The sequence below is a fragment of the Phyllostomus discolor genome, chromosome 2 (assembly GCF_004126475.2).
Source record: "Phyllostomus discolor isolate MPI-MPIP mPhyDis1 chromosome 2, mPhyDis1.pri.v3, whole genome shotgun sequence".
NCBI lineage: Eukaryota > Metazoa > Chordata > Mammalia > Chiroptera > Phyllostomidae > Phyllostomus > Phyllostomus discolor.
Window position 1 is genome coordinate 26156336 of NC_040904.2, and position 18295 is coordinate 26174630.

The window sequence follows — 18295 nt, forward strand, 5'->3', positions numbered from 1 at the left end:
TTATCAGAACCGCTCACCCCACAGCTGGGAGAGACACAGACCCAGCAGTGACCCCCAGGCTCCCCAGCTGGGTCAGGCCCTTCAGCCAGCACTGTGCCGCTTCACCCCAACAAGGGCTTCAGGCGCCTGTCGAAACCTCCACCCTTATGAGAACACACTTAAAAATTGGCAGATACAGGGGCCTCTTTAGAAAAAGGACTGAAAACATGCTTCCACATAATAAAGCCAGGGGGGAAACTCTCGCCCTAAAGCCACACAATAACATAACAAAATGAATTCCAAATGTGCAAACACAAACCCCGTTCGAGAGCTGCACAGGTGAGAAGCTAATATGAATCCACCTGGTTTATAATAAAACATGCCTCCCCCAGGGGAGGACAGGGAGCCAGAGTGCACTCCTGGAGTGAGGCGAGGTGAGGGTTCTGAACCTGCGCAAACGCTGGGGTGAGCCTGTGCACCCGCCAGGGGAACCAGTCTTCCTGGGATCACATGCGTTCAGCCTCAGTTCGAGAACTGCACCGCTGCGCAAGCCCAGCTCCACCCAGTCGTGCGACGCCGATGGGGGGAGACGATGCTGTAAAAAGTAATCTGTAAGCAAATGAGAACACAAAGAAGCCACATTTGCACTGTACAAATTCAGATTTATTTTTCTTCCTTTTGTCCATAGTATGAAAAAGATGGAAAACTATTAGGAAATAAGCAGATATACCAAGCACCTCTGAAATTATGCTTTTATTTGAAAAAAAAACTTATAAAAAATAATAAACATTTAAAAATTCAAGTCCTTTAAAGTAGTTTACACTTCTGGATGTTAAAATTCTGTAGGTACAATTAAAAAAAACTCATTAAAGTGACATTAATTTGAATTCCACAAAATCCCGGACAATTAAAATCTCCCTCTAAGGTGAATTTGTTCTCCATGGGCAAAATAACAGTTAAAGTGTGTTTCTCAGATTAATTCATTGAGATTTTTTTTAACTCTCCAGCTAATGTAGACAGAAGACTAATGGTAATTTATAGCGTCTTCAAATAAGTAAACAAAACATATCCAAAACATTAATCACTGTATGCATGATTCTGGAAAAGTGACAATATTTATACATACCAAAAAAAAAAGACATTTCACCAGTTATCAAGAGCGAGAGTGACCCTTTATTCCTAGGGCCTGTCTTCTTCAAGAAGAGGTGACAGTTTTCCTTGGTCCTGCTAACGTTATTTCCGAGTGGATTTTCCCCCGCAAAAGTTCAATGATCCAGGGCGAAAGTCAAGACATGCAGTAGTGTTTGGCCCAGCGATTCCGGAAGGTTGATGAAAACTGCAGGGATCTCACTGCACGTGACCCGTAAGGTGAGAAGATCACTCCTGAAGGTGCACACCCACACTGTGGCAGGAGAGGGTTCCAGTGCTTTGTAGTCACTCTAGGGCCAGGTAACATTGCCGGATTAGAGGTTTAACGGACCACTCACCAGGCAGGTTAGCAATAAGATAGGGAAATTACATCCCACATAAAAAGATGTCTTGTACCCAGAGGCACGTGTGTCTGTGTGGAAGCTACTGTAAAAGGGGAATCTCCCTTCATTGTTAATGTCAATACAATAAAAGCTAGATTCAACTGGTGCAACTTCAAGTACACCATCACTTAATTGCTAAAAATGTTTCAAATACTTGATGTGAATTTCATAGTCCAAAGACTCCAAGAGGAAAATCACCGCATCTTCTCTCACCGGCCTGAGCTGAGCAACTTTGAGCACCCTTTGTAAATCATACCTGTCTGGGTGGGGGAGCAGGGGGGAGGGTGTGAGCAGGAGGGGCCAAAAAAGAAGAGAAGTCTTGATATTATAGAAGTGTTTTCTTCCTCAAGTTTTCCAAAAGTTTACATTCTCTTCACCCTTACATAGTGTGAGCTGTAGAGTAGCTGGCTATCCAGAAGTTGCTTCCGGAGACTGTGAAGTTCAGGTCTCATCACGTCTATACACAGTGACCAGCTGAAATGGTGTATTTTGCAGATAAAAAGTTCCTGAGGCTTCCTTTTTCAGTTCATCTTCCAAATCTTATATTGCCTATAAGAAACCTGATAAAACAGAGAATTACACAAATTCAGGGGGAAAAGGGACAACCTTTGAAATGAAATCACTTGCCTATTTTAAAAAGGAACTAATTAAAAAACAAAAGAAACTCCTGGAAGTTGCTGATTTTTCCTGAGCTTAAGAGAAGCTACTGCAATTTAAAGGTTGTAGTTACAATATACTAAAATATCCTGATAAAAATATAAAATTCGACCAATGACCCAGGTATTTTGGCTACAGGAAGTCATAAAATATTGGTAAATTTGCAGGGGGGCCGTTTTTAACTCAGGTAGGATTTTTTTCCTATTTAATGAGGGACTCGGACTAGTAAGTTTTTATGACCCTTCTGCTGCCCCAAAATGTCACAAACCCTTGTGCCTGCACCAGCAGGCGGAGAGTCAGCGAGGCCAGGGGCAGGCAAAAAGGAGCTCCGTTTGGTTACCACGGCACAGTGCGTAGGCCCACAGTGTAGGCCTCACTCAGCAGGCAGAAGCGCCTACATGCAAACAAGCAGATTTCTACACGTGGCCTCAGTGACATACATAATTTCAACAGATCCAAGCATAAGAATGAAAAATCTGATATTCTATTAGCTCGAGGCTTCTGGTCCCAAGCCCACAGGGGAGTTTGGAGCCCTTGCCCACCACCTCTGAAAGCATCCCGAGAGAGGGATCACCGAATGCTTTTAACTTTCATGTCAACTTCAGAGGCGTTTACACACTTACCTGTACATCCTTTCTGGTAGAAAGAGTTAAATAGCGTTCCAAATAAAAACCCCTCTCTAACTCATTGAGGGTTCTGTGAAGTAGCACTTTTTTAACTATGGTAACAATATATAACAATCAAAATTTTGAATTAGCTTGACTTTGGATAGATATATAACACAATCAAAACCACAAAAAAGAAGTGCTTAAAAACAAAGGAAGGAACCCTGTGGTTTTCTGGATTGAGACTAGAAACGACTCCAGTTAGCTTCTCCACTCTGCTTTTTCCCTTCCCCTCTTTGCTGCTTGAGGCTCACTGGAGCCACCCAGTGGACTCCCTGAGCACTGCTTCAGCACCAGGGAAGGCCCAGCAGGCTCAGTGCTACCAGTTATGTCTCAAGTACCATGATATCTTCGTATCTTCTCCTTCCTGAGCCTTACTACTGGCCTAAAGCTTTACATGCATTACTTCTTTTCATGCTCACAACAGACCAAGGACAAAGAAGTTTCTGCATCCATCCAACAGGTGGGAACAGAGAAGGTTAAAGTTAGGTTAAGAATTTGCCTAGTCACAAAGCCAGCACTTGAGCAGGGATCTGAACCCTTCCTCTGACTTCATGCACAAATCTTCATGACTCAGACTAGGCAGCCCCAGAGCTTGCTGCTGCATTTGCATAATCTGAACCCAAGCTTCTAAATAAACAAGTAACACATCCTACAGTAGAAAGCTGCTATTCACGAAGACACAGCTTGATTCCAAGCAAATGGCTTGAGATAATTTCCTGCTCACCTTCTAGCACATCTTGGATTTCAACTGAGACGTCTTTCAAGCAGTTGTATAAATTCTGGACTGTGGCATTGCTCTGCTCCTTTTCTTGCCACTTCTGCAGCATCTTAAACGTACTAATTGTATCGCTTTCTTTCTTCTCCCGGATAGCATCAATAACGCTGATATCCAGGTCCAGCTTGGCAATGGCAATTTTTATCCACTCCTTCCCCAGCTTTCCAGCAAGGGTAATCAAATGAGCTTCTGTTAAAGGGGTGTGTGCTCCACCTAAAAGGAGATGAGGAATTCGGTAGGTCCCATCAACACATCCATTGTTTATAACTACTTAACAATGAAAATGTATTATCCTTCTATTAAAAAGGACACTATAGCCCTGGCTGGTGTAGCTCAGTGGATTGAGCACAGGCTGCAAACCAAAGCATCGCAGTTTCGATTCCCAGTCAGGGCACATGCCTGGGTTGCAGGCCACAGCCCCTAGCAACCACACACTGATGTTTCTCTCTCTCTCTCTTTCTCTCTCCCTTCCCTCTCTAAAAAATAGATAAATAAAATCTTTTTAAAAAAGGACACTATATTTGTAATTGCAACTGCTTTAAAAATACATTTAAATGCCAAAAAATATCCCTGCTTTCCAAACTATATTAAAGACAAAGAGAATTCTTTCATTACTAATATTAAACCAGGATATAATATTCATCATAATTACGAATAAGACGTTCACAAAGCAGCACAGATGAGGTTGGAATAAAAAAAATCAGATACCAAAAATAATTTATGTGGCTCAAAAAGAAAAATATACAGCTTTGCCTCTGTCCACCTCTGTGTCTCTAAATGTCAGCGAGGGATCTGAACTGCAGGCTCCATTCCGCCCTCTGCTGGCATCAGGGGAACAGTGCGCTCCACGGAGAAGTCAGCGGGTGGTAATTGTGACACCTGATCATCTCCAAGAAGCGCCGTCATCATCTTGGAAGGGCGTATATTACCAGTGCAAACCACTGGCCCCATAAAAACGTTAGCCCTATCATTAAACTAGATTTTCGACAATGACTTTGTGCTATGGGGTAGCCAAGCTCACCGGTTGTAGCGTTTCAGAGAAGGATCCTCAAGGCATTACAAATACTGGAGAGGACATCAGAAGGGAGCGAGAGGTAAGAATACTTCCTGCCCCTCCCCCAAGACCGCAACACCTAATTTATTAATGTGAATTTAACATCTGTATTTGGACCCTTTCCCACTTCAGTTTCCTCTCTAACTTCCTGCACTGAAGAATGGGTTTCTTAATGACGGCCTGCGCCCTCTAGTGGTTCCCTGACACACGGCCCATTGCTACTGGCTCTCAAAACGTCAATGGAAACTGCTGCACAAGGAAACCTATTTAAATGGAAATTCTCAAGACCATCATCCCAAAACTCATTGTATGCGACTCATAGCCTAAATTTTAACAAGATTGCAAAGTGACTCTGTTAAGGTTAAGTGCGGACCATATTTTAAAAAGCAACACAGTAATATACTGAGTCTGAAACTATCAGGCTAGTGACTGGATATCTCAAAGAATGTGCAGATATAACTAAACAAACAAAAAATCTTATTAATTTGCTTATTTAGATTCTACATTGTCACCTCCAAAAAGGCTGGAAATCCTTTATCTTTCTAGGTGTATTTGATCATTTTAATTCTATTTCTAACTACCTGGTACAGAAGCCAAATTTTAATAGCTAAATAATTGCATGAGACAAGAAAAATTTGTCCTATAAATCAACTTAATACAATACTAGCCCTGGCTGGTGTGGCTCAGTGGATTGAGTGCTGGCATGCAAACCAAAGGGTTGCTGGTTCAATTCCCAGTCTAGGGCACAAAACTATGTCCATTCAGTTATAAGGTGAAAAATTTCTGATGATCTAATGTACTGCCTGGTGAGTATAGCCAATAACATTGCATTGTATTTTATATTTAAAATTTACTGAGAGTAGATCTTAAGTGTTCTTACCACTAAAATAGAAAGTAACTGTGAAGTGATGGATGTGTTCATGAACTTGATTGCTAAATACTTCACAATGTGCACACCAAATGTTGTGCGCTTCAAGGATATACACTTTTATCTTTCAACTATAGCTCCACAGAACTAGAAAAAATTGTATCTCAATTTAGTTAGGTTTGAAAAATAATTCCAGAGCCTCACTTATTTCGGTGTTCGCTGTACAGTGGTGTACTGGAAAATCACACATGTGCCATACAGCCTCCTGCCCTGCAGAGTGGAGAATATCGTACTACACTTTACAGAGCATTTGTCTGCTTTTGGAGATTCACACCTTCTTACAACAATAGTAAAAGAAATGGTATTTTGATGAAAGAGTTAATTTGGAGAGTTACAGAAGGTATTTATAAATGCTTAAGACCTTGCATTATATAATTTGAGTCTGGGTTTTTCAACTCAGATTTGTGAATTCTTGCTGGATTTGCATTTTCAGCTGCAAATTCCATTTTCTGGCTCCTTAGAGTATTGTTAAATGTTTTAAGTCTCTATTATATTTTCACAACTATTGAGCCTTAGTCTCTGCCATTTAATTTAAAGAAATTAAGGCAAGACCAGCCTGTAATATTGAGCTGGAGGTGCTCCACCCGGAAGCAGCTAAGAGCTCTGGAGACAATGAATGCACACGTGGACAGTCACAATTCCACGCATTCATGCAACGCTCACTGTCTTCCACCTCGAGGCTCCATGCTCAATGCTCTGGGAAATGTAAAGATGGACAGGCTATGGCCCTACCCTTAAGGACTGTAGGCGATCCCCTCTCCTCCTCAGCTCTGCTGGGTAAAGGGGAGGAGTGGGGAACCAAGCTGGAAAAACAGGCTGGGGGAGGCCAAGGAGCCCCCCTGCTCTGAGCCTGAGGAGCTGGGACACAGGCCACGCACAGCTGGGACATGGCTCCACCACGACAGATCCAAGAGCGTGTGTGTTGGATGACAGAGGCGGAAGAGACCAGGGAAATAATGTACAGCCACTGATGACACTGTTACAGACCTGAAGTGTCAACCTGCTTCATCCTTTTCTCATAGGCCTCCTCTTCAGGTAGGGTGCTGTTCATTTTACGTCGCCTGTTACCTTAAAAAAAAATCAACACATTGGCTTTCCATTATGCTTATTTTTGACCCACCTTCAATTTGCATTTCAAAAAAATATCATCATTCCGTTAGAAACCAACAAAAATGGATTCTAAGGTTGTTCAAATGCTTAAGAGTCACTGAGCAGTTAACAGATCCTTAATGGGACCACCTCTGCGCAGCAAAATAAACATCCCAGCGAATGGTATCAGCAACAGAAAAGTGGGTAAAACTCGCTTAAGGCCTAGTTACTAGCACTTACCTTTTGTGCTGCTTTTTGAAACGCTCTGATTCTTGTCATCTTGAACCCAGTCACCTGTGCAAGTGTAAGAAGAATCACTTAGAAAAAGTGGTATGGAACAGAATGAAATCAGTTTGCGAAAGCACGTGAAGTTCTGGGGTCTTGGCAATCTCTCTGAAGTTCACACCTGAGCCTGGGGTTTAACTTGGTACATACACAAATGCACTGCACTTGAAATTCTGAGATAAATAACGAGTGCTCCTCCCCACAGGCCCCGAAGGGCAAGCGTGCCCCAATCTCAAACTGTGTGTGCACCACCGTCCTCATTTCTGCCACACCCAAGTGCCAAGTGAAACTCGATTTGTTCCGTATGTCTTTAAATCTAGAACTACTGTAGACAGAACACTGCCATCACTTGCCATGCGGGAAAGGAAGCCGTAAACATAAACACTTATTTTAAATGTCAGTTGCATGTACTGCGCCAAAACAGCCTTAGACATTTTCATGCTGTCCTTTGGAGAGCCCTGTCCCTGCGGCTGGTCCTGGACGCTGCGCTGTGGGCCGCCACTGCCGTCCTCGAGTGAAGCGAGCCCCTGCCCTGTGAGTCATCTGCGTCTCACGTGGGCCCTCTGTGTGTCCCTTTAGTGCAGATGCCTCAACAGTGATGGCTAATTTCAATGAACCACTGGCATAAGCCAAAATTTTAAAAATAGTTATTAGAGACCAGAAACATCTTATAATACACTAAGAATTACTAGAGAAGTTTTTAAAAAATCAAACATAATGAGAGGTCTTATGAAGTGGTCTTTAAAACCACTAGGAGACATGCCGTTAGTCCAGAAGAACATCTGTTATTCGGGTTGCTCCGAGTTAAATACCTCTGTTACTACAGCGTTCGTGGTGATTAACAAGTAACAACTTTCAGGTCCATTTATTAATATCTGAACTGAGAAAAACAATACAACCCCAACACAGAGTCCCATCCAGACTCTTTCCAGGTAAGTAATTTCAGCTCGCACAAGAGGGCCAACTTATGGGTATAATGTTGACAATAAGAATCAAACACACCTGCTAGAAAAGGCTCATGCTTAAAGCCAGGACCGAGAACGCCAAAACAATCAGATCAGGTTTCGTTTCTGGAGCATAAAAACATAGTAGGAAACTCCACGTACAACCCAATGGATACACGAGAAACAAGCTGAAAAAGGATTCAAATGTTGTTCGAGGACACGGAGATTTCTCGAACACCCAACAGATCCCGGATGTAACTGCACGTGTGCAGCCGCTGGCACTGGCCACTTACGCTGCTTTTCAGAAAGGTGCTACAGTCCGCACGGGACTCCGCACGGGACTCCGCGTAATACTGGGAAACAGTTAAGGCATCAGAACCCAAACTGCAATTGATGCAAAGCTACCTTCTATTACAAGCACGTGGCACTGGCAAGCAGGACCTCGGTGCCATTTGCAGATAAGGAAGCTACACCACAGGTGGGTGACAGACTGGCCCACACTCCCCCATGGAGCTGGTGGGTAAGTTGAGAAATGGAACGGGGACCACATGACCTCACTCCCAGCCCACGGCTCCTGCTCCTACCTTTCGGCTCCAGAGTGTGATCACTACTCACGTACCTGTTGTTCTAACAACTCCCCTCAGGTAGAACTGGATGGAGGTCAAGCTCCTGCCTCCCTAAGAAGGAGGCAGGGACAGCTATCTGGTGCCCCCTGCTCTCTAGAGGGGCCCCCAGAGCAGGAGAGGATGGTGAAGAGGAGATTGTGAGAGGGCTTCCTAGCATCAATATATTAGACAGGGGGTATGCCAAGCTATAACCGCACAGGGCAGGAGCTATCAGTTGAAGACCAAAGAGGCAAAGTCAGCAAATGAGACACGTAATCAGTCAAAATGCAGATCTACATCACGGTCACAGAAGACACTTTGTCACGATACCCCTTCATTCACACTAAAATATCTGAGATCCAAACCTCAGGGTGGTAAAAAAAAAAAAAAAAAAAAAAAAAAGCTCTACCGGCCAAGCCCACCCACTACTGGAAGCCTCTGCACACTCACTGGGCCACCTGGGTGGCTGTGGGCACCTGAGACCTACACTTCTTTTCCAGGAGCTGAGGCCTTTCTCTTCACCAGTTTTTTAAATGTTATGATGATGAGTCGGACAATTACTCTATTTTCTTTCCCACCCCCACCACCTCACAAACTGGTTTTCATTTAAGATACAAAACACTAAAGCCCTGGCTTGTGTGGCTCAGTTGGTTGGAGCACTGACCCGTAACCAAAGGGTTATTGGTTCGATTCCCAGTCAGGGCACATTCCTAGGTTGCAGGTTCATTTTCTGGTCCAGGTCTGTACAAACCCCAGTCCAGAGAACGGGAGACGACCAATCGACGCTTCTCTCTCGCATCGATGTTGCATCTCTCTGCCTTCCTCTCTCTCTAAAAGCACTGAAAACAAGTCCTTGGGTGAGGATAAAAAAAAAATGTAATGAAAGATACTTACATTCTCTCAGTTTTGCTTTCCATACAATCTCATCGGAATCCGCTTCAACCAACAGTAATTTAAACTCAGTGGGTTGCTCCAAATAAACTTCAATGTAACTTTTCAGCTTTAAAAGTGAACCATCCATGAATTCAATTTCCTTTAAAAAACAAGTAATTTTTGTAAATGGAGAAGTCGTGCTCATTGACAACATGGAATGCCAAAGAATAAATGAGGACAATTGCACAGGTTAACGCCTGCCTGAATGCTCACTGACACCTTGACCATGGAAATCCCTCCCCTGAAAATCATACCCTCTTATTACACACCCTCCTGTTCTCCTGCTTCTAGGCCCCCTTACCCCGACCACCTTTTCTGCTTTGTCTGTCTAAAGCTGAATTTTCCCCCGCCCTTTCCCGATTTCAGGCTTCGTGTCCCCAAACTAGAAGGTACGCTCACCCATCAACCCTTTCACAAGAGCTTTTAAATGTCCCCGCCACCTTTCACTGAGATCATTCCACAGTCTGGAAGAGACTCAACATTTACAGGCTGTGCCGAGTGTTTTACCCACACTCCTTCCCTCACTGAACACCGCCTCCCCCTATCAAATCCTGATTTTGCTCTGTTGTAGATGAAGAATCTCAGGGAAGCAAATTATCACAACGACTTGCTCCGCTTCACATCCACGAAGTGGCAGGACTCCATGAGAATCCGCACCGCTGACTCCAAAGTGTGGCCCCTCAACCACGCACAGACGGCCTCCCGCCTGCACCTCCTCTGTCCCCCCGAAGGCTGGCTAGCGACCCTGGGGGAGAGACACACTCTTTCCAAAGCACGGGTGGACCGCGTCTCATTGCCCTTCAAAGATATTATGCTCTTTACAGGTTGAAGGTTGTGGCAATGATCGGCGCTGATTTTCCAATAGCACTTGTTCACTTCATGACTCTGTGTCACGTTCTGGAAATTCTCGCAGTATTTCGGACTCTTTCATTATCATTCTATTTGGTACGGTGAGCTGTGATCGGTGGGTGGTCTTTGATGTTACTATTGTAACTGTCTTGAGGTGTCACAAACTTAATCGATAAATGTAGCATGTTCTGGCTGCTGCACCAACTAGCCATTCTCCTGTATTTCCCCTCTCCTCAGGCATCCCTATCCTCAGAGACACAACCATACTAAAGGTAGTAAACGATGCTGGCTAGTGGGGCTCAGTGGACTGAGTGCTGGCCTGCAAACCGAAAGGCTGCCTCTTCAGTTCCCGGTCAGGGCACATGCCTGCCTTGCAGGTCAAGTCCCCGTTTGGGGGTGTGGGAAAGGCAAGCAATTGATGTTTCTCTCCCTCTCTTTCTCCTTCCTTTCCCCTCTCTCTAAAAATAAATAAATAAATAAAATCTTTTTAAAAATGGAAAAACGTAAAAAATATAACCCTGACAATGGCCACTTAGTGTTCAAGGAAGGGTCACACATCTCTTATTTTAAATCAAAAGCTGAAAATATTACACTTAGTGGGAAAGTCACGTCAAAAGCTCAGGCAGACCGAAAACTAGGCTGGTTGTGCCAGTTAGCCAAGTTGGGAATGCACAGGAAAAGTTCCTGATGGGAATTAAAAATGCTACTCCAGTGAACACACAGATGATATGAGTGAAACAGCCTTGTTGTTGATATGAAGAAAGTTTAACTGGTCTAGATAGAAGGTTAAAAACCAGCCACGACAATTCCTCAAACCAAAGCCTGATCCAGTGCAAGGCCCTGACTCTCTTCGGTTCTATGCAGGCTGAGAGAGCGGAGGAAGCTGCAGAAGAAAAGTTTGAAGCTGGCAGAGGTTAGTTCATGAGGTTTAAGGGAAGAAGCCATCCCCATAATATGAAAGCTCAAGGTGAAGCCGCAAGTGCTGATGTAGAAGCTGCAGCAGGTTATCCAAAAGATCTAGTTAAGACAATTAATGAAGGTGGCTACACTGAACAGGTTTTCAATGCAGAGAGACAGCCTTATGTTGGAGGATGATGCCATCTAGGACTCTCACGGCTAGAGAGCAGGAGTCAGTGCCTGGCGTCAAAGCTTCAGAGGACAGGCTGACTCTCTTGTGGAGGCTAATGCAGCTGCTGAGTTTAAGTTGAAGCCAATGCTCATTACCATTCCAAATATCCTAGGGCCCTTAAGGATTATGCTAAATCTACTTTGCACAAGTAATGGAACAACAGAGCCTGTAAGACAGCACATCTGTTTACGACATGATTTACTGCATATTTCAGCCCACTATTAAGACCTACTGCTTGGGGGGCGGGGGGGGGGGGGAGATTCCCTTAAAAATATTACCACTCACTGACAATGCACCTGGTCACTCAAGAGATTTAATGGAGATGCACAATGAGATTAATGTTGTTTCCATGCCTGCTAACACAACATCCATTCTGCAGCCCATGGGTCTCGAGAGTAATTTTGACTCTCAAGTCTTATTATCTAAGACAATACATGTCATAAGGGCATAGCTGCCATAGATAGTCCTCTGAAGGACATGGGCAAAGTAAACTGAAAACCTTTGGGAAAGAATTCAGCATTCTAGAGGCCATTAACAGCATTCATGATGATGGGAAGGGGTCAAAACATCAAGATTAACAGGAGTTTGGAGGAAGTTGACTCCAGCCCTCCTTGGTGACCATGACGAGTTCAAGACTTCAGCGGAGGAAGTAACCGAAGCTACGGGAGAAACAGCCCAAGAACTAGGACTAACAGTGGAGCCTAAAGATGCGACTGGATTGCTGCAATCTCAGGGTACAACTTTAACAAACGAGGAGTTGGATAAGGAAAGGAAGTGGTTCCTTGAGATGGAATCTACTCCTGGAGAAGATGCTGTGAAGATGGTCGAAATGACAACAAAGGATTTAGAATGCTGCATAAACCTAGCTGGGAAAGCAGCAGTAAGGTTCGAGAGGACGGACCCCAAATCTGAAAACAAGTTCTACTGCGGGTAAAAGACTATCAAACAGCATTGCACGCTACAGAGAAATCTTTCACGAAGGGAAGAGTCCATCTACGTGGCAAACTTCACTGTTGTTTTATCTTTAGGAACTCCCACAGGCACCCTAACCTTTAGCACCCACCAACCTGATCAGTCAGCACCCATCAACCTGAGGCCAGACCCTCCACCAGCAAAAATATTTTGAGTCGCTAATGGTTAACATTTTTTAGCAAGAAAGTACTTTTTAATTAAGCATGTATGTGGTTTTTTAGACACTTAATACTGACCACAGTACAGTATAAACATCACTCTCACATGCACTGGCAAACCCAGAACACGCGGCCCGCTTTACTGCGATGCTTGCTCCATGGAGCTGGTCTGAACACGACCCACAACACCCCCAGGTCTGCCTGTGTGTCACTAGCCTCCCCTGGGCCCTGCCATTGTAAACCAACGGCCTTAACAGGTCCCTCTCCCTTTCCCTTCCAAATCACTAGCATTACCCTCACAACTTTCAAAGGGTCACCAAGGCCTACAAAGCTCAGGTAACGCCCTCCCCGGGCCCCACTCCTTCCCAGGCCCTCCGTGTGCCTGCTCCATGTTCCCTGGACTTGCCCAGGGCCGCGAGCCCGGCTGCACACTCCTGTCCCCTCACTCAGCACCACCGCTGCCTCTCCCAGTGAGCCCCTCACCCTCCAAACCCAGAACAAATGTCACCATGTGGGCAGCCTTCCTGAAAACCCGCTGCACGTCGCACTGGTCCACATCGATGGGAAGACCACGTGATGGGAAAGCTACTTTACAGGGAGCAGCAGTTCGCCCTCTACATGGGCATCTCTGGAGGGAAAACCTCATGACTTACTGCTTTGTTGTTTTCCTTAATTCTTAGCTCTTACCTCAGGCCTACTTGTTAACAGGCACTTGTGATAAATGTCAGTTAAACAAAAATGGTATAAAATTAATAAGAACACCTTCGATTTACGCAGAATTTTACAAACTTCAGAGTGCCCCCAAACCACTTATATGATCCTCTGAGCAATCCTGGGGGACTACCCCCACTGCAAATGCCCGGAATTTGGTTAAGAGAGTGCACACAATGAGTGACAGAGCCAGACCGGGGAAGTCCCTCGGCTACCACAATCTCTGTGAGAAAAAATTTGGGACCATCTGGGGCTCTTTCTGGGCAGATTTGCACACTCACTATCCATCATTCCCTCTCTTAGAGCTTCTTAACCAGAGGAGCACATTTAAGTCACCTGATGAGCTTCACCAAGCCCAGGGCCCTCCCAGAGCAATGAAGTCAGTGTCTTTGGAGGTAAGTGAGACCCAGGCTGCAGACCTCTTCAAAGCCCCTCAGGGAATTCCACTGTGCAGCAAAGGCCAAGAATCGCTGTCCTGAGCAAACCCTTCAAATCGAACCCCACCTCCTCAACAAGGCTACAGTCTGCTTCTTGTGATTACGTTGATGTTCCACCTGCTACAGCTCAATCAGCTTGGACGGGCTGAGAATCAATCTCAGAATCAGTGATAAGACCATGGTATCATCACTAAAGCCAAGGGCAGCTGGGGCTCCAGGCTATACTCTCCTGCTACCCAGGGGTGTGACTAAATCACCTGCCTGCTTTACACACTAGCTGCCCCGCTGTAAGGCTCAAATGACATTGGGTACAAAAAAGAGACCCTTTAAAATAGAACAAGACAGTCTGCATTCAAAAGTTATGGACGACTGACCAACCTGATTGCTTCAAAGGGCACTGGGCCCCAGTAATACAATAAAATAGTGCGACACAGACCATTACAATTAGCCCTCTCTCCTGCTTCGTATTTCACTATAATAGAATCAAAAGATGTTGTCAACTTTTCGTATACAACAAAAGAAACTGAAAGAGACGTACAAAAGAGATTCCCACACAGATGTCTAGGCTGGTTAAGCTATGGTGCACATTCAGAGCACATAATGAAAATAAGTTTTAAAAATAACTTAGTCATTTATGAGAAACTGGAATCACTTAAAAATGCAATTGTGCATACAATAAAGTTAAGTCTAAGTGGCACTGTGTTCCCATCACTATCTTCCAAATGCCTTCCAGTAAGAAAAGCCCCAAAACCCTTGTTAGCCATTCCTGTCCATTAACCTTTGATGCCCTGTAACTTAAAATTAAACTTGAGTTTTTTTATTCCTTTGACATTAACACTATTTGAAGCATTTAATAAAACATTCGAGAAAATGTAAAACCTTTTAAAAGGGAAAAGCTTGGCTAATCTACCTTTGCAATGGTTGCAGACTAACCCTTAAATGCAACAGTATCTTTGGAACAAGCTACAAGATGAGCAAAACAACTGTTTTTGTATGAATAAGAAGTAAAAAAATGAGAACTAAATGGATTCTTTTGAGGTCCTCGAAATACCATAGCTAAGAGATATATATACACCCCCGCCGCTCCCGCAGGTGAGGTTTTTAGAATACAGACCTCCGGGGTGATGTCGGCCTCCGGCTCACTGATCAGTTTGTACTTCTTCCCACTCTGCAGCGGCTTCAGGCAAACAGGAGGCTTGTCGATTTTCATGAACTTCTTCGCAGACTTCTTTACAGACGTGAAAATATCCTGCAGACGGAAGCAGGCTTTGGTTTAGAAATGCATCAGCAGCAACTGTAGGAAACAGAGACCGAGCCGTGCAGTGCCAGGCTGCACGGTCTTCATTTCCTCCTACGTAGCGGCAGCGCAGGCTGGCTGACTCCCGCTGGGCTCTCCAAGGACACACCGGAGGCCCAGGTGCCTGGAGGCGCACTGCAGCCTGCCAGGTCTCCACACATCTTCCGCAAAAGCCCTCCGGCCAAAAGCAACCGAAACAGCCTGTGGGGCACCAACCGTTTGCTTCTTGCTTCGGAAGGATATGAGAAAACTAAGTTAGCGTGAGCATTATACATTTGTACTAATTGCATGCCCACCGTGGGGGCAGAAAGCAACTGTTTTACTGAGTTCAGTTCCAGTTTACTCAGCTCGTTCCTGCCCAGCCCTTCGTTTCCCCCCTTGTGTTCACAGCGATCCCTCTGACGTGGCTCCAGAGGGGACACTGACTTTGTAGGCATGGTTTGGATGGCCCAAACAGGCTGCAGCAGCCTCCAGCCCAGATCCTCTTAGAAAAGCAGCTGCACAGCTGAGATGAAATGTACCTTTCCTGAAGGCAAAGTTCAAGAAAATCTTTTCCCACATAGGGGGAAAAAAATCAACCCAAGAAGAAGAGTGTAGGCACCAAACACCCGCCTGGAAGGAGGAGCTGTCTGCACTGGGCTGTGCGCCCTTCCTCCTGGCGGCACCCACGTGCCCGGATGCGAAGCTCCTCCCCCAGCTTCCTGCAGGCAGGGATGACGGAGCCCTTCTCATGAACTAACTGCACTCACTTCTAAAAATACAGAGTTATTAAATAACAGTATTTATTCCAAAGCTATGCTAATTATACTTTAGATGGGACTGTTTTTATACCATTTCGAAGACCAGCTTCCCAACTGAACATGTTACCTTTAGTGAGATTACAGGAAACAGATTTTACCTTCTTAGGAAGAATCCAAAAGCCTACTCCTTACGGTTTAAACTCTCACATATTGATCATTCTAATGAGTGTAATTTATATTTTTAAAGATGAGGAAATACTACAGCCTAAAACATTAAGAGCAGACAGTTCAATGTAAATTCTGGAACTCAAACTAGAACCCATCACTCGGCACATTCTATTATCAATAGAATAACAGATAATAATAAATAGTAATAAATAATAATAAATTATTAATAATTATTAATAAATAATAATAATAATAGAATAATGGTTTTGTATTTTTTAATACTTATACTTTTAACTGATGTCAAACCCTGATCTGAACTCTGAAAGTGTAATTCTGAGTCACCGTTTCCTCCATCTGCTACAGCATTACCAGCGAGCCGACAGTGAGCCGACAGTGGCTACAAGTATGAAGGGAGGTTCATTTACCTTCGATTCAGTAACTCTCTGACTCAGGCTGCTCTTACTCGATATAGGGATTCAGAAAAGGGGCCTGGCACCACAGCCTCGTTCCACATTCTAGAAACTGAACCACTGTGAATACCCAAATCCCCCCACCCACTTCCCTCAAGCAAAACAGGTGATTCATGGGTGTTTGCTGTTGTAAAACCCAAAATGTTGAACCCATGAACTATAGATCAATTTTTATCCAAAACAGTGCTCTGAAAGAAATGAGTTAACCCAGGAGGCCCATTTCATCTGAGGACCTTCAGGCCAAGGAGAAATCGCAAGTCGCCCTATACTTGACCCAGAGACCTCAAATGTCTCCCCAGGATAGTCTGGAACAGGTGGGTCTCACACTAAAATATGTGCGAATCCCCGGGGATTCCTGCCAAGAGCAGGCACTCAGTCTGTAGGGCCGGGGTGGGGCTGAGAGTGTGCTAAAATTTTAACAAGCTCCCTGCCGATACACAAGGTCCTGGTCCCCCGGTTCCTAGACCACCTTCTGAGTAGCAGTGCTACAAAAAACCGCCGGCCTCAGCCATCTACCAGGCAGCCCTCTCCAAGGCCGGCCCTGCTTGTCTGCGCCAACCCCACCTCTGCAGAGCTGTCTCCCTATCTGTGGTCTTCTTGATGCTCTTTGCACGTACAGACGACCGCACTCCATGGATCTGAGGACTCGGGGCCCCCCTAGCACTGAGGCCCTAACCCCTGCAGGTAAGTGCCAAATCAGACCCGCACCTGAATGTGGTGCCATGTTTGAACACAAAATAATCAAAAGTTATTATTCGTGCTTATTGGCTTTACCTGGACGAAGGAGTTGTTATTGGTTACTACGTACACGCGAAAAGACAAGGATGGATTCTGGTCGACGACTTTGTACAGAATCACAGCCCCGTGGTGGAATAACGTTCCTTCACTCTGAATGACAGGCCCCACGGGTGACAGAGAGCTCACGTGCCACTTGACATGGCTCGAAGAATGATCCACAGTACATTCCAACGAGGCCCCAGAACTCTGAACGTGTAAGACTTTGAACGTCATGTTGGCCTCGTGGTCTGTTAAAACATGAAGGTCAGTTAGTGTTCCAGGTGTCACAGGGGTGGTGCGCACACACACACACGTGCACACAATCATTACAATTTTGGCAAAGAAGTACTTACGCCCCAGGCAGAGGAAATGTGGAAACTCAATGGAGGTGAGAGCGGCTGGGTCGCACTTAACGTCAAACAAGGGTCCGCCAACAACCCAGGGCTTAACCACCAGGTCTGCGTATTTGCTCCAGGACAAAACGCAATACTTGATGTCAACTTTTCTGTTAACCTCGAATATCAGCCCAGTTTCTGTGCACTCATAAATCCCCTCTGAGTCCAGCTTCAGTCTGCGTTGGACAGATGAGAACACCTGTTCAGTCCTAATGTTTGGTTAGGAGAGGACTTCCTAAAATCATTTATGTTTCTAGTTTCATTCAAAAGCATTATGGAAACTCTATAGCATTTTGAAGAAGCATCGTTATCAAAGAAACCAATCTGAGTAATTACATAAAATGTGTGAAATCAGTTACGCTATTCTGTTGTTTCTCCTAACCGGGGTTCTATTCATGCAGAAAATTAAGTTAGCGATGATAACAAGCCTACTGTATTCACGATTACTTACAAAAAGTGCCCCCTGGAAAGAAGTCTGGGTGTCACTTGTTCATTGTGTTTCTGGAGAAAAAGTACACATGTAATATATAAGTGATGTATCAATAAATGTTTGCTTAAATATAGCAAGTTAGAGAATCACATTTTATAATTAAAAGATACTTACATTTTCAGCATTACAGTGTTCACAGTGAGGTTCAATTTTAATAAATTCTAAATAATAGAGAAAAGGTTTACTTTATTTTTATATCAATGTTATTGCCATTCTCAAAAAATTTTTAAATAAATACATATGATATACCCAG

General features: G+C 44.5%; 1 protein-coding gene across 2 annotated transcripts in view; it reads right to left on the bottom strand.

Annotated features, from left to right (window-relative positions):
- Positions 1 to 624: 624 nt before the first annotated feature.
- Positions 625 to 18295, bottom strand: part of LOC114491063 — a 36061-nt gene continuing 18390 nt past the window's right edge. For both annotated transcript variants that reach the window (XM_036017611.1, XM_028505223.2), the window contains exons 8-17: positions 18157 to 18203; positions 18004 to 18053; positions 17511 to 17728; positions 17155 to 17405; positions 14820 to 14954; positions 9411 to 9549; positions 6923 to 6976; positions 6581 to 6661; positions 3561 to 3824; positions 625 to 2071 (exon numbers count right to left, since the gene is read on the bottom strand). In XM_036017611.1, the coding sequence (XP_035873504.1) occupies positions 2061 to 2071; positions 3561 to 3824; positions 6581 to 6661; positions 6923 to 6976; positions 9411 to 9549; positions 14820 to 14954; positions 17155 to 17405; positions 17511 to 17728; positions 18004 to 18053; positions 18157 to 18203 (1250 nt within the window). In that variant the 3' untranslated portion in view covers positions 625 to 2060. The remainder of the gene's footprint in view (positions 2072 to 3560; positions 3825 to 6580; positions 6662 to 6922; positions 6977 to 9410; positions 9550 to 14819; positions 14955 to 17154; positions 17406 to 17510; positions 17729 to 18003; positions 18054 to 18156; positions 18204 to 18295) is intronic.